The sequence below is a fragment of the Anabas testudineus genome, chromosome 1 (assembly GCF_900324465.2).
Source record: "Anabas testudineus chromosome 1, fAnaTes1.2, whole genome shotgun sequence".
Lineage (NCBI taxonomy): Eukaryota > Metazoa > Chordata > Actinopteri > Anabantiformes > Anabantidae > Anabas > Anabas testudineus.
In genome coordinates, this window is record NC_046610.1 from 15,503,707 (window position 1) to 15,519,998 (window position 16,292).

The 16,292-nt window shown below is 38.6% G+C and overlaps 1 protein-coding gene across 2 annotated transcripts in view; it reads left to right on the forward strand.

Moving 5' to 3' along the window:
- Positions 1-15,060, forward strand: part of stx8 (syntaxin 8) — a 32,597-nt gene extending 17,537 nt beyond the window's left edge. For both annotated transcript variants that reach the window (XM_026359731.1, XM_026359732.1), the window contains 2 exons: positions 7,709-7,810; positions 14,437-15,060. In XM_026359731.1, coding sequence (XP_026215516.1) covers positions 7,709-7,810; positions 14,437-14,501 — 167 coding nt within the window. In that variant the 3' untranslated portion in view covers positions 14,502-15,060. The remainder of the gene's footprint in view (positions 1-7,708; positions 7,811-14,436) is intronic.
- The last annotated feature ends 1,232 nt before the right edge of the window (positions 15,061-16,292 follow it).

A 16,292-nucleotide genomic window follows, 5' to 3' on the forward strand; every position in this document is an offset into this window, starting at 1 on the left:
TTTATCAGAATTATAAAACACATTACGACCTCACAAGTATTGTTATCTAAATGTAAAATCATTTTGTCAAAGGGAATATAGCTATAGAGAAGTCTTGAAAGGTACAGTGTAGTTGTAGTTGTGCTAGAACGTCCAGCTGTGATGAAAGGAGTTGTAAAAAGAAAGTAGCAGAATAGCTGTCTTAACTATGATGTGAATGGTTACAATTACTTTTTATTCACTTCTCATGAGTTTGAAATAGCCTTATCACTATACAGGACATAGAAGGTGCAGGTGGTGCAGTACATACATTGATAACTGTGCCAGAATCCAGGTCAGTTCTCATGTCCTATGACAAACCTATTTCATTAGCTCCTAGCTTCTCTGTATGTCCCCCACTCTTGGGTGTCCTCACAAATGAGGTGTGATGGTAGTGATGAAGTGTAAAAGTTGCTGGTTTAGAGGTGCTGTGCCAGTGACAGGGTGGTCCTTGCCTCACATTGCTGCTGCTGCCGCTGCTGCTGGCACCCTCATGCTCATCATGTACACATTGTTCAGTGGCACCTGGCCATACGAGGGGTGATGGTTATGATCAAACCTCTTGAAGTATTCATTGCTGTTGGTCTTTTTGTGTTTTCACATTTCTAAACCCTTGTTTTTATTCATCTTAAAATGAATCACTTGTCAATCACTTGTGTATTACATGTAACGTGTTGGTAACTTCAATTAATGTTCATTGCATTCGGCGCTCAGTGATGCTTGGCCACATAGGATGAGGGATGCTGGTGAATCTACTAGTCCCACACAGAAATACTTGCAGTTTGTCAAGTGGACACAGTGATACAAGTACTTTGTTGCTCTTACTCATTTCCTTTTTCAGGGCTTTGTTTTTATTTATCTATGGATACCATTATGGGTTTGAACATAATTAACTGTGCACATTATATCGATGGTTTCCAGCTGTCTTGCTTCAAATTATTATGGTTACACATGCCCAACAGTCTTGATATGTCTTACTCTACTGATGAGGTTTTGTTTTTGGTTCAGCTGGCATCATTAGATGACAGCGAGACTCGCTTGAGCACAGTGCTGATCATTTCCAGTCTTAAAGACTACGAACACGCAGGTTGTTGAAGAAAACGTGAGCGGTATTCTAGCCATGCAGTGCTACAAAATAAAATAAAATAAAAAGGCCCCTGCATGGATAAACTAAATTATTCTGTCTATTATCAGGCAACTATGGATTAGAAGGGATATAGAAAACGAAAACAAAACTTAATATAAAACCTAATATAATAATGCCATAGCATTGTAATTTGTATGGAATCACACTGTTGAGCTTCTATTTTTTGAAAATCTCATCACCGCCATGTGTGAATCCTAGGATGTCAGGAATTTATAACTATTCTTGCCCCCAATACCTGGATCAAGTGTGCTGTAAGCTAATCGGAAGGTGCAAGTGCAGGGATGGTTGGAAAACAGAGAGGTCAGAGCGTTTGAGGACCAGGATTGGCTACCCCTGCTGTAGACCATCAAAAGCGTGTATTATATGTATCTGTATACATGTATTAGTGTGTGCCCTGAGGAGAAACCCAATGTACTCCTCCCACAGAACGATAGTGGACTGAATTCCCATAACTCACATAGACGTAGAGGCTAGCAAATACAAAGCCAGTGGTGTGTATGTGCTAAAACTAAACTAATGTTGAGGTTTTTTTTTTCCTCCGTGCGCTGTTCTTTGAAGTGTGATCTTGCAATGGAGGTTCAACTTGGTTAAGGTCATTCATCACATGGTCATTCTTGTTGGTGTCTATCATGCCTAATGATGGATCTTGGGGTAAATGTAGCAGGGTCAGAGAGGTGAAACTGTGCGTGGACACACAGCAAGTTTCAGTTTCAAACTGATGGCACAAAAATGGTTTAAATGAATGTGTATGTGAGCATAGTTCTCAGGTTTGGTTGTGATTGTTTGAAATGTCCCATTAGCCAGGTGTGATGCGAGCCAAGCACACTACATTTTTTTTACAGTTCACCATGTTTTATATTTGTATCATTGTCTTTAAGAATACTTGATTATTTTTTGTGCATGGTATTTATATAATGTGCACTACTGTACAATGTTCTAAGTAAGTATTTAGAGGCAGATACTATTTCTTTAAAGCAACAACATCTCCTCTTGGGGAAGTAAAGTTAAATTTATTCCAAAGTTGAAAGCGTGTGTTGCCCTACAATATGGATAAACAATACTGTATTTTAATCACTAGCAAGTGTAGCCATGCATAACCTGCATATAGCAAGACATTTATTATCACTCAGCAAGCCGCTACCCAAGAGAGAGACCCCCAGCATATTGACCAGGGGAGCTTGTCAGTCTATTCGGAGGGACTCCAAGATTCATTAGAGGGGCCCATGATGTCCAGCAGTGAGACTAATCTGCACACATGTGGCCTAGCACTTCAGAAGGCCATATGTTGGGAGGGCAAATTGTGTCTGAAGAATAATGCTCTTTATTTTACATTTTTGTTGTCCAAGCGTCTATGGTCGTACACCTTTTCAGCACTGGTCAAACCACTGTGCAGCTCGCTTACATTATCATAGTTTATCCAGTTGTGCCGCAACCATTTGTATTTGGTGTTTTAGTAAAGTTGTTTAACAACCTTGTTATTGCGTTATTTACAAGTGGAGGTTCAACTTGTCAAAGGTCATTCATTAGCTGGTCATTCTTGTTGGTGGATCTTAGGGTAAATGCAGCTTGATTAGGGAGGTGAAACTGAAAAAGCAAGGGGAACAGTGGCCCTTTTTTTTTTGAAAGATGAAACCATAGTCAGTTTTTTTTTTTTAATTACTACTATATTATTCAAAGGTCATTGTCCATCCCCCTCCTTTACAAAACTCACCAGCACATGTGCACACAACATTCAGAAAACAGGGTATTTTGTTTGTATTCCATATACAGTTACTTTATATTCATTGATTTCTATTACATCATGTTGTGACTGGTTGGCCCCTGGTCTTCATCAGCTGTTGATGTTGGGCACTATAGTTAACATCTAGTTATCTAATAACTATCCCTCCCCAGTGTGAATATTTAAATAGTAATACAAAGCTCAAAAAAATAAATAAAGGAGAAAGACTTAACTAAAATTTTTTCCTTCGTTTAATTTCATCCAAATGATTTTTTGGTTTTAGATTTCGATTTCAATTTTAAATCTGGTAGAACTCTGAGGTTTTTAGTGAAATTTCCCCTAATCCTCACTTCCCACATATCCTCAGGGTGACTTTGTTTACAATAAGCAGCTGAAAGCAGAAGGGGAAAAGAAAGTTGAAAGAAACTATTCCAAGAGTGTGTAACTTCTTGTAAATACCATAATTGCCCTGAGTTGTATCATCGTGCTGAGTGTCTCTGCGTGAGCCAAGTGCAGTTCCAGTTACATCCAGAGATATATGTGTTTTGGTTGGCAACATAGCACTGCCCTCTATACACAGTCAGTCACACCAGAGCCAATTGGTAACAGTTGTGGTCAGGCCCCTCTGCACTACAACAAGGGACGCAAGAGGAGGGCTGAGTATGGAAAAAAAAAAAAGTCTTTACTTTCCTCTTTCTTCATATCCTCAGGAGAAATCATCTCCTGAATAAGTACAACAGAATTAGCTCCACCGAGTCAGATTGCATTTAAATTGGTGAAAGAAAACAAGCATTGTCTCTGTGCGCTATGCCCGCTCTGGGAATGAGTCCTACAATAACACACAGACTTAATACAGCACATCCTGGAGCCATGCTGGGGTGTCACTGTTTATGATAGTTCCTTCACCACATGCACACACAGAAACCAAAAGCGCCATTGCTATGGACCCTGTGAAGATGAGTCAGCAACTCACAGGCCCGGGGCAGATATACAGTAGATCTAGGATGTGGGAACCTTTTTTAGCCCAAACATTAGCATGTGTGCTGATACCAGCTGCAACTGCACTACTACGCTATGTGCTGTGTGCATCAGGCTAGTTTGACGATGACGTAACTTTAAATCTATTCGCTATCATTGGCTTTTCATATTGTCTGTCAAAACATGGATGAAGTGAGTTTTACTGATGTTGTATCAAACCTGTCTTAAAAGTCTATCAAGGAAAGGTTATTTTATGATAATTATCATTTAATTAATTTAATTATTTGTGTATTACAGTATTATTAGATCTTATTTTGGTAGAAACCTCAAGCACCACTGGACGACTCAATCCAAAATAAAAAAATACCGGTAATGAGGATAGTAGGGGCTTTATTTCCACATGATGGTGACAAGGATGGGAACAGACCTAATAACTTTTATTTGAAGATACAAGGTATTGGAAAAAAGGTCTATTCAGGTCTACATCCCCTCCCGTCCACTGCGCTCAACCAGGGAACGTCGTCTGGTGGTACCAGCACCACACAGTCGACACCAAGGAAAACTGTTTAGCTCAGTGATCCCCCGATGGTGGAATGAGCTGCCTATCTCTGCACGCTCAGCCACCTCACTTGTAATCTTTAAAAAACTGCTAAAAAAAACAGAACTCTTCCGCATCTTCTTTTTCTACCCTTTCGTTCTCACATCTCTTGAAACAGAAACACTTTTTCGATAGCACTTTGCTTTGATGTTGTTTGTTCTTGACTTAGATTTTGTTTGCTTGCCTTGTTCCTCACTTGTAAGTCGCTTTGGATAAAAGCGTCTGCTAAATGACTAAATGTAACTGTAAACAAAGATGAAATAGCATTGAGATTCTTCATGCTGCAGAGCTTGCAGGATAAGGAAGTAAGTGACGTCAAATGAGAGCAACATCTGTCTTCTGTTGGTTTGTGTGCTTCAAGGCCCTCACACCTTTACACAGAAGGGCCAGGTTTTATGTATATTGTCTTCGACAAGAATAAAAGGCGCTCTTGGTAGCAGTGAAACATAATAAAGAGCTGGCATTGCTGTCTCTTTCAGCAAAATATTTCGACTCTACCAGTCAGTCACACCAGAGCCAAGGCTAATAAGGCCTGCTAGCAACTGTTCCTGTAGTATTTTAGTAATTTAGTAAACTAATTTTTATTTTCTCATATTGTATGTTTCTGTACATTTTTATTTTATTTACCAATTTATTCATTTGTTTACTTTATTCTTTCTTTGAATTTTTGCAAATTATACAAAGAAAGGAAGCAAACTGAGGTATATATAGTATAATAAGTGTGACACAATACTTGGTTTATGATTTAACATGTTTATGTTAATACACGAAAATACATTGTATGTCTGGTCACTATGATAAAGCATTTTATTTTGACCTAAAGCATAAAAATAACCACACTAAGCATAATGCAATGCATCTTAAAGCTTGCAAACACAATAAATGAAAGGTGTGTGTGTGTTTGCACATGTGTCATACATTCCCACACTCTAGCTTTAGAGGTTTATCCAGTGTGATAGCATTTAAAATAAACAGTCCTTGCCTGAATCACAGCCTTCTTTGTGGTCTGGCAGATCCAAGCCATGGCCAGCAGCTGTCACACATGGAAGCAAAAGTAAGAATAGAAAATTGAGCATTACGTTTGTTAGAAACATGACTTGATAACTGAGTAAAATCAGTCAAGGAATCCAGAAAACCTTTTGTACAAATGAATGTTATTCTTACCAGCTGATTGAGAAGTTAAGAAAAAGAAACCAATAAAATATACAATATTGAAACTAATGTACACAGAGGTATACAGTTAATAGTAACAACAACATAATAAAAAAATTAGAATAAAGACAGAGTAAAAAGAATCAAAATTCTAATCATTAAAACATAATAAAGGTTGTAAAATCAATAAGACAAGGTAAATTCAATTTAGATCTTTGTGAAATAGGAGAACGGTAATAAAGAAAAACGAGAAAAACATTTAAATAAAATATAATGCAATAAAAAAATAAATGTTAAATGTTTTAAAAAAGTTAATAACTTGGAATTGTTCTAATGTTTTTTACTTTAAGTTAAAGGTCATGTCCTAGCACTGCTACAACCCCACATGGTTGGGAATTCATCAATGAATCAAGGTGGAGAGCCAGAACTGAATCAAGAAACTTGGCACAAGCAAACCAAAAACATTTTTATGACTAGTTGGACTGGCATGCAGCACAAATGTATCCGTGTCTACACCCATTCCTTGTCAGTAAAGTAATCGTTTCTTCCTTCTAAATTGTTGCCTGATGGTAGATGATGATGATGTGGGAGTCTTCAGGGACACTGCACATGCATCTCTTTCACATCTCCCATCTCCTAGTCCTTGCCCCTTCACATTTGGTTCTCTAAACTGATATGCTTTACTTCCTCAAATTGTTTATGCTACTTAATTGTCTGATGTCAGCCAAAAAATGTCTTGTCAAACAGCCACCAGTTGTTTTCTTATTGATCCAATTCATAGCCAAAAAAAGTTTTGTTCACACAGTCAAGTGGTGCAGGTGATCCTGAGCACACACTCGTGGGAATTCAGTTATGTAAGCATTATTTATTTTTTTTTTTTGACAAAAGAAAAGAAAAGAAAAGAAAAAGCTCAGACGATCTGGACTTTGTACTATGTTACCATATAGTTGTTCCCTCCCAAGGTAGGCGAGTATGTTTAACTTGGCTGTGAGCTGTGGTTTGTGGATGCATCGGGCTTCCTATTTCTGTAAAACATCAATTTATCAGAAGCTGATACTAGTCTGTGAAGAGTTTCAGCCACTTTTTTTGTGTTTTTTTGTCATGTTCAATATAGAAGGCTACTGGACAGGACCTGCCATCACTTTTGGAGTAGAAATAGAAAAACAGGCCTTATATCTTAAACACATGCATGTGAGATGAAATCACTGCAATTTGAGTTCTGTTTTTTAATAAATATCCTTATGTATAACAAACCTAATGAGTTATATTCAGTTGTGTTATGCATATATTATTCTCTTTTATCCATATATTCATACTTAATCAAATGGCCCTAACAGGTATTTTCAGAAGACATGATGTGTTATATCCTCCTAAACATACCTGTGCTGACTGGATGAACTAAATTAGTTTATATTTGGTTTAGTCATTGTATTATTCAGTTATGGGTTATCATTTTCTCAGAACCAATACGTTTTATCTCTAACCAATTTCACATTTCAATGTCTAACTGTAAAAAATGAAGAATTTGGAAATCACTCAGCATTTATCTGTTTTTATTGTGGGGCCAGACCATGTCAACACAATGACTAGCTCTAGCAAATCACACAGGCTTCCATCTGGATGACCTTCAAGTCAGGAACTCCTACTGGAGGACCTTAGCCACAGTGCCAAACACACATACACACATATGCAAAACACACGCTCTCTTTCTTTGGATGCCTAGTCATAGTCCCGGAAGCCTGAGCTTATGTCTTTAAAACTTATGAACAATAAGGGTCTGATTAAATCCAGAATGGTTTCAGGAAGTAGTGAAACCATTTGAGAGGGCGAGGAGCGCTTTCACACAGTCCACTCCCTCCATCACCACCACTTATGTCTGTGTGTTGGCAGCCTTTTGATGTTGTTAACTGCTCTGATGTCAACTTCTGGATAACGTGTCACCTATTCATTTAGGGTAATTTAATTTATCATATAAAACATAATAAGACGTCTTTTTGTGTAATAAAATCCAATGATGTCTCATTAACGGCAAATACAAAGCAGTAGCTAGCAGTTTGAAATTGTTCCTCTTTTCTCTTTGTTTTATTTCTCGCAGAAATCATTGATGACCTTGCACATCTTGTGGATAAGACGGATGACAGAATTCGCAATGAGACACGAAGGGTGAAGCTGGTGGAGACTAAGTCAGCCTCCTGTGGTAAGCCTTTCTCGTTTCTTGTACTATTGAGCTATTTTACTGTCTTGGTCTAGTATTACCAAGGCATGTTTGATATCTGATGTGTTCTCAAATATAAACTCCACTGCCTGTCGAAAAAAAAAAAATCGCCAGTCACCACATGGATTTTTTTTTTTAGCGGGCTACAAGTTATTTAACCCTAACTGATGCATGGAGTAGCATCTCATTTCTTAAACCGCCCTGTCTGAAGACGCATCCTGTGGATGTGGAAAAGATGTTAATTTGTTTCAGAAGGGTTATTGGCATGAATCAAGCAAAGAAAACATCTAAGGAGATTGATGGAAGTGCTGCTGAAATTGGCTTAAGAACTGTCCAACGTATTATTAAAAATGGAAGGATGGTGAGGATCATCATCGAGGAAGAAATCGATTGATCATATTCAGCGATCACTTAATCACAACGTTTGGTGAAATCAAATCGAAGAAAAACAACAGTATAACTCACGGCTATGTTTAATAATGACAGTAAGAACATTTCCACACGCACAATGCGAAAGTCAAGAGATTGGGACTAAACAGCTAGGGAGTATAAGGTTTAGACTCTGGACCAATGGAAGCAGCTCATGTGGTCTGATGAGTTTAGATTTACCCTGTTCCAGAGTGATGGGCGCATCAGGGTAAAAAGGGTGGGTGGGCGCATGAAGTGATGCACACATCCTGCCTAGTGCCTACTGTACAAGCCTGTGGAGGCAGTGCTATGATCTGGGGTTGCTGCAGTTTCAGTAATGTTATGTGTCCAAAGAATGAGGTCAGCTGACTACCTGGATATACTCAATGACCAGGTTATTCCATCAATGGATTTTTTCTGGCACCGACATATTCCAAGATGATAATACCAGGATTCATTGTGGCTCAAAGTGTGAAAGAGTGGTTCAGGGAGCATGACACATTATTTTTACACATGCATTGGCCACCACAAAGTCCAGACGGCCTAACTGTACATATAACATTTGTGTTGTTGTGCTTTGTTTTTTCATAAGCCCTCATAAGAATGTCCCACTTGTTATAGTTGTTGTCTCTGTTCTAATTTTTATAATTTAAAAACAAAATGACAACAAGGTCATTCCATCTTACCTCCTATGGTTTGGTATTCTATGGTAATTTGCATTTTATTATTGATTTTACATTTAATAGTGAGCTAAAGGCGGTCAAACTAAATATAAGGGTGTGTGACTTTTTTTTTTTTTTTTCGATGTGCAGTGTACATTTAAAGTCATAATATGCAACTTAAGCTAGAGTTAGCATTGAATGCATATAAATCCACCCAGCCCTCCCTTTTGCTACTCTGCTGTGCCATTTACCGCACTATTTACAGCATTTGAGGTAGTTTCCTTTATAAAATATCGATAACTAACTATGCACTATACACTAGCATTAAAATATCACACAATATGTAATATGATATATGATAATGTGGGGAATTTTTTTGCAATACAGAGTTACCATGCAATGGTAATGCAGGAATGGAGGGTGGACAGGATCAGTCTGTCATTTCATCTATGTGGTGTCATAGGCTTTTCAGGGGGGTCTCTCATACTGGTCACCAGCCTCTTTTGTCTCGGCTCTAGAATGTGGTGAATTGAAATATTCTCTGAAATGCTTTGTGAATGCATTGCCCTCCAGATCACAGATCTGCTTCAGTTTGTTTAACATTTGTTTTGTAACATACAAAAAGACACAACTTCTCTTTTTTTCCTCAGTGGACAATGAGTTTTTTTAAAAAGAAAACGCCTGCCAGGAGAGGTCTGGTAGCTGGCTAGAGCCAACCTGTGGAATGTGGGAGTGTGAGCCAAAGTCACTTTGCCCAATGAAAAGTTAGACGGAAACTTTGCTATGGCAAAGTCTGCATTGTTGTGCTAGGGGACCAAGTTAACAGGCAGCCATGGACATAAGCAGAGTAGAAAGGTCAGCCCTCAGAATACTTTGTTCTGTTGGTTGTATCCCCATGGTGCCCGAGTGCGAGTTTGTTTGAAGATCCCAGCGCTCATATTGTGTTTGAATCAGGAGTCTTTCTTTCTTTCATTCTGTTTTTGTTCAGCTTGTTTTTTTGCCACCCCACCTCTTTTCTCTCTCTCTCTCTCCTCAGTTCCAGGCTGAAGAACATTTATGGAGCATACAGTGAATGTGCATATGTTTTTGCCTATGTATGTGCCTCTTAGCACCTGGGTGTCTTTATGCAGTTTTTGCATGGTACATATTTTTCAAATGCACAAGTACCTATGTAAATGATTGCAGCCAAGTTCTCATGCATGCGTGTGTTGGCATACAGACATTTGTGTTTGTCTTTGAGACGTTCCCTGCGAATGGAAAATTCCCCTATGGTCCTCTTCACTCTCACCTCAATGCTCTCATTCTTTTTTTTTTTCCCCCATTCCTCTCTGTCATCCCTCTGGTCGTCTCCTAAGTTGTTTGACACTTGTCTTTGTGTCAAGCAGAGAAGGAATTGAAAATACTACATGCCACAAGTTGTTGGGACGGCTTTCCTTCTTTCTCCATGGCAGCATGTTTATAATTCCTTTGCTTTTAGGCTTTATTTATTTTTCGAAGCTCTCAGCCAAAGCTGCCCTTTGCTGCTATGTCTCAGGCGAGTCCTTGTAAAGTTAGGAACTTCTAAGAGCATGCTTATCATAACTATTGGGAGCACTGCATTGTAAAAGAGGCATCCTCGCTTTTACAGACCAAAGTTGTGACAAAAGCTGGAAACATTTCCAGAAATGTGAAGAATGTTAGTCATTGTAGGGATATTAATCTTAATCACTATCAAACTGTGTTGTATGCATGCATGTGGCAGTGATCTCCAACTAGTAGCTGACAGAACAGAAAGTTTAACTGTAAAAAGAGTCATATATCACTCAGCCACAGTTCTGCTGTGCTGTGCGTGACCAGTTGGTGTCTGTAGTGTTGTAAATCATCTACTGTGCACATGCATGTGGAGTCATCTGCCTCCAAAATGTAAAAAGTTCAAATACCTCACTATTTTATATTCTGTCATAGTTGAAAAGAGCTTAAGAAAACGATACCTATGAAAGAAAAAACTAATATAGATAAGACAACAAATATATATATGTAGAAATTACAAACAGGACCTCAATAATCTTTATATTTTTTAATACTTAAAAAGTAACAGCATGAAAATTATTGAAATGTTTTGTCAGTGCTGGCACTAAAACTGGATAAACCTGATTCACAGAGTCATTACCACTTGTTTCAGCTGATGTTGGTGGGAATTGAAGAGTGGAGTCTCTAAATTTGGTTGGATTAGTGGTGCAGATTACTCTGTAGGACCAAAGGGTCTCTTGAAAAGTAGTGTGAGTTCCCCAGAGCTTAGCCATCACCAGCGGGCAACATCACTTGGGCAGCCCTTCTCAACAGAGCTTATCCTCAGTTTGTAGAGGGCTATTTGTGCAACTCCAATCCCGCAGGTGGCTTGCATCTCAAGTAGGTTTGTACTGTTTGCACTAGAGGCACATCTAAAGAGGCTGTGGGTGAGGGGAAGCATTTGACACAGTTGGAAGAAGCATGTAGGGCTGGTAACTGCACTAAGTCTTTGATTGTACATCAAGAATAGTGAAGAAAATGCATGTCCTCCACAGGGAAGTCTACCTTTTTTTTTAAAGTCCCCCTGCTTCAGTGCTGAGATCATTTCTCTCAGTTTATGTTGCTATCATTGGCCTAACACAGCATAGCATTAAAATCCAGTAATAGCAATTGAATATGTGTTTGACGAAAGGATTGCTTAAAGTAATTCTATCCTCTTAATGATGTTTCAATACCTGAAGTTTCCCTAACTCAGTGACAAGTTAAAGTAGTTTCAAATCATCCTTTCTGGCTGTCAAATATTTGTTAACATGGTTATTTATTGGCAGACTGAAGAAGTACATTTCAGGGCATAGACTGACTTTTGGACATTCATGTTCCCTTTGAAATAAAACCATGACAAATTCAGTGATCGCCTGTTCTCATGTACATATATAATGTTGATCAACTATTGGATTGATTGCAGTGAAACACTGGACTCATCCATGTCTCCATCTAAATGAACTGTAATGAAAGCAGTTCTTTAATTTTTCTTTGTCCAATACTTTAGTTTGTAGCTCTATATTTTAACAACCTTCCCATCAGCCTCCAATGCTCTCTGTGTTAAGAGCTTAATTAGCAGATGCAAGCATGCAAACAAAGAAATCTAATATAATGAACATGCTACGCATTAAATGTGCTAAAGGTCAGTACGTTGGCATGTGTGAGCAGGTTAACGTGCTGACATTAGCATTTAGCTCAGAGTTAAGAGTTTTTATCCCTCTCAGTTGTACTGTGAGAAAAATGATAAGGGTCACACTAACCTTGTTAACATTTTTGTCCCTTTTCTTTGGAGGTCATCCTAGCCTTTTGTGGCTTAAAAATGGTCTTTGAACCATGAGCAGGGGGCCACAACAGGAGTAGTCAGGGAAGTTCAGGGATTGTCTCTGTCTCTGCCAAGGCTCTCACCAATTATTCCTTCTCTCTGTGATTTGTCTTACTGATGTGTCTGGAAATTGCTAAGATGGGATGAACCCAGACTCTGGCCTCCGAAGCTCCTGGGTGGTCAGTCTGTCAGCAGACACCAGTTATCTCCCGCAGCATCAGTGTCACAGCCTTAATCTATTTGGCAAGCAAATGCCATTATTGTCATTAGTCTCTGGGGGCCTCCTGAGGGGTAGGAATAGATTGTTTAGTTACTGAGGTAGACAGGGATGGCCCAAAGACAGCAGGGGGTGTGAGGGTCAGTGCTTGGGACTAATATGGCTCCAGGAGTGGCTGTTATGTGACATTAGAGGGTGTGAAAAGCATACTCCACATAATGTTTCTGTATGATATACAGCCGAGCCGTTATAGCTGTTGTTGCTAAACTGTGCACACACGTGCAAGCGATCAGGAAAGGTCCTGTTTAAAACGGCGATAACTTCTGCAAACCCATGCCTGTCCTGTAGGCCTGTGTATATGTGAACTGCTATCCTCTCCAAAATAATAAACCACAGTGTGATCAAAGAATGAACTACAATTAGAGAAAGAAGCAAATATGCCACTAAATGCCTGAGAAGAAACAAGAGTGGCACAACGAGCCAGAGAGGTGCAAACACATCTGGACATCTTACAGCCATACCCTTATATCCTGGCAAAGAAACCAGCATCAGCCTCGCATTTCATCAGACCACCACTACCACAACAAGCAATTAGTTTAGCATGGTTTGTATCTCGAGCCCTGTCTCCCTGTGGGAAAGGCGACTAATTAGGCCGCAGAGGGGAACGCAGGAGGAGAGAACCAAAGAATGAGAGAAATGTAAACCCAAAGTGAAAGGCTGGGGGGAAAAAAACTGCCACATGCAAAAAAAAAAAAAAAAAAAAAAAGAAACTATAGACAATGTGAATCAGTGTGAGGCGTCTTTCAAGAAGATTTTCCATATCTTCTGCTCTATCTTTTGTTTCTTACATCTCAGAAAGAAATCTGACATTTTGCGGTTTTAAAAAGTCAATAATAGATTTCTGGAAAGTCCAGCTTTACTACTCGAATGGATGTTTCAGAATTGAATATTGATTGTTGATAAAATACAGTTTTGAGGTATTACATGACCTTACTAGACTCATTAAGGTATAATGATGATTCAGTTCAATAAGTGCGTTAAATCTACTCAGATTTAATAACATTTAAACTCTAGAAACATTCACGTCTTTACACTTAAAGGTAAAACATCCACCTGTAAGATTTTACAACAGTGTTTTTCTTTTCCCTCTGGGAGGAGACTATAATAAAAACTGTAATATTTTCAGGTCCTGTGGGGTAAAGCGCTTTGATGAAGTGCGAGTGAGCTTTTGCACATATTTCTCTGCTTCCATAGTATCGGTGCAAAACAATGATCATCCTTACAGCGCAAAATCAGAAACATGTGTCTATCACAGGGTGCAATCTGCGGCAATAAAGCTTTTGTAGCCGTTGAATGCATGTAAATTGCATTAAGTCATCAAGAGAAGAATGGTGATGTGCTGTGAGGGCATAGGCACTAGGAACCAGTGTTAGATCAAGGACTTTGAACATTAGTGTTGAGGTATGTAGGCTTCTTACCTCTTCCAAGTGTATTCCCCTGTGTCTGCTGCATTCCCTTCTTTCTCTCTAAGTCTGTCTTAAATCATGTTGAGTTCCGCAGCCGACGTTTCAATTGTCAACAATAAAGTAAGAACGTGTTGAGCTGCAAATGTTCATTTAGTATCAGTAGTCTTTTCTACAGAGTCCCCTGTGTCCTGAAAGATTATATATTTCTTATTTTTTTCATGTTAAACAAAATGATCTTAAGTTCACCAACATTGGCTTCATCAAATTCTCACACCGTGGCACATTTATCTTTATAAACAACAATGGAGGTGTACAGCAGAAAAAATGAGCTGTGTCAGGCTTTCACCAGGCTTCGGATACAGAAACCACATGTTAGCAGGATTAGTTCATTGTTGGTGTTTTCATAGGATTTGTTGACTGTAAGTACGTGGTATATCAATAATGTTGAACTTTACGCGCTTTTGGTATCTGAACTCCTTGTTTCTTTTTTTTCTCCTCTTAAGGGATGCTGGTGGTGATCGTGCTGCTTCTTATAGCCATCGTAGTGGTAGCTGTGTGGCCTGTGTAGCTGGGAACGAGGCCGACAGTGATCGTGGACCTGAGCTGGACGAATACCAGTTTAAAAGATAGCACACCAACTCTCCAACACTGTCTCTCGTTGTATATTTTGTTGTCTTATTTTAATCCATTACATTGTCTTTGTGGCTGCCCAACAAAGACAGTGATCCGACTCCTTGTGGTTGTATTCATGAAGGGCTTTGGAAATACTGCAGTAATATATAGTGCGTATGTGTGAATTGACGCCTTTAATACGGTAATATAATGGCTCATTAAAACAACAATTGAGCAGGTTTATTAGCCTGAACTGTGGTGAACATTGGGATGATAGGAGCTTTCCTTTCATAAGTCTATCTGTGATCTGGACTGAAGCTTACACTGGGTACAGTAATTCAGTAATTCATTACTGTAGAAGCTGTGATGTCATTATTTGTCTTGGAATTTTTTAATGTTTGTAGAGTAACTTTCAGCCAAAACAGTCAGCTGTGTCACTAACACGACTGTTTTTCCTTCTTGTAAATCAGCTTCTAATTTCTAATAAATCACATTTCCATTTAGTAGTTCCTGGACTTGTGTCTGTCTGCGTTTTTGCCCAGGTCTCAGATGGAGGATTACAGTGTTTTGTAACATGATATTTAATAAATATGTGATGTTACAAAGTGGCTACCAGAACCAAAAATGCAGAACAGCTATCTGCTAGTATCTGGTTTATCTGTAAAGCTACATAAAAACATTCCAAGCGATTTTTTTCAATGTAACAAGAGTTTATTTCAACTTAAAATCTGAATTTAGTTCTACCAGGTTGGTGTGTTCAGTAGTTATTATTTCCTTCTTTAATGGCAAAGATCTAAACAACCGCAAGTAAAAAAAAGAAAAAAAAAAAGTTTAAAAAGACAATAAAATCCACAATATCTTGTGTCATTAAATATATTCATATATAATAACCATAATATATTAGTACACATTGTAAAACCACACTGCAAAAAGTCTTTGCAATGGTGACAACTAAACAACATTTACAATTCATAGTATGAACACAAAGCAATGCTTTGACAGGTATGTGTGTGTAGCGTTTCATCTGGACGTTTGTCAAACCATTGCTCAGGAGATGGATTTAAAATTTACAACATGAGGCTAGAGTGGTGTGGTTACAGATTACATCGTGCCAGACAGGAAAGAAAAAAACAAACATTGACAGCTAATGTTATGTTGTTGTAGGATTAACAATGAAAGGCAGGAGCATGGAAATATACTGTGTGTGTGTGTGTGTGTGTGTGTGAGGGAGAGAGAGACCATGTCATCAGTGCTGGAGAAGCCATCAGCGTGTAGCATCATGCTGGACTGAAATCACAACCATTTAATTGATTGCACAGTAAGAAAAAAAAAAACTGCATCGAACCCCTAAAAGTAAATACTGAGAAGTACTTCAGCAACTCAGTCATCTGTACTTTTTTATCCCCCAATTGAGCCCAGGTGATTTTCATTTCTTAGTGGTTCAAACGCCCATCTAAATTTGTCATCATCTAGGAGCCATTTCAGTCTGTTCTTGAGGAAAGATTTCTGACACAGTGGAATCCAAAATCATTACCACTGAAAACAAAGTCCATTCGATTAAAACCATGTGATGATTAAAAGCCTCTTTACAGTTTCTTGTGCCATAGAACATTTTAAAAGGTGCTAAAATGTGATTTTGTGAAACAACAAATACCCGCAACATCAAACATGTTGCTCAGGGTGTTTTGGGATGAACCCCAGTTTATGACACACCAGGATACATAGTGGGGCTTTTTACAAACCTGAG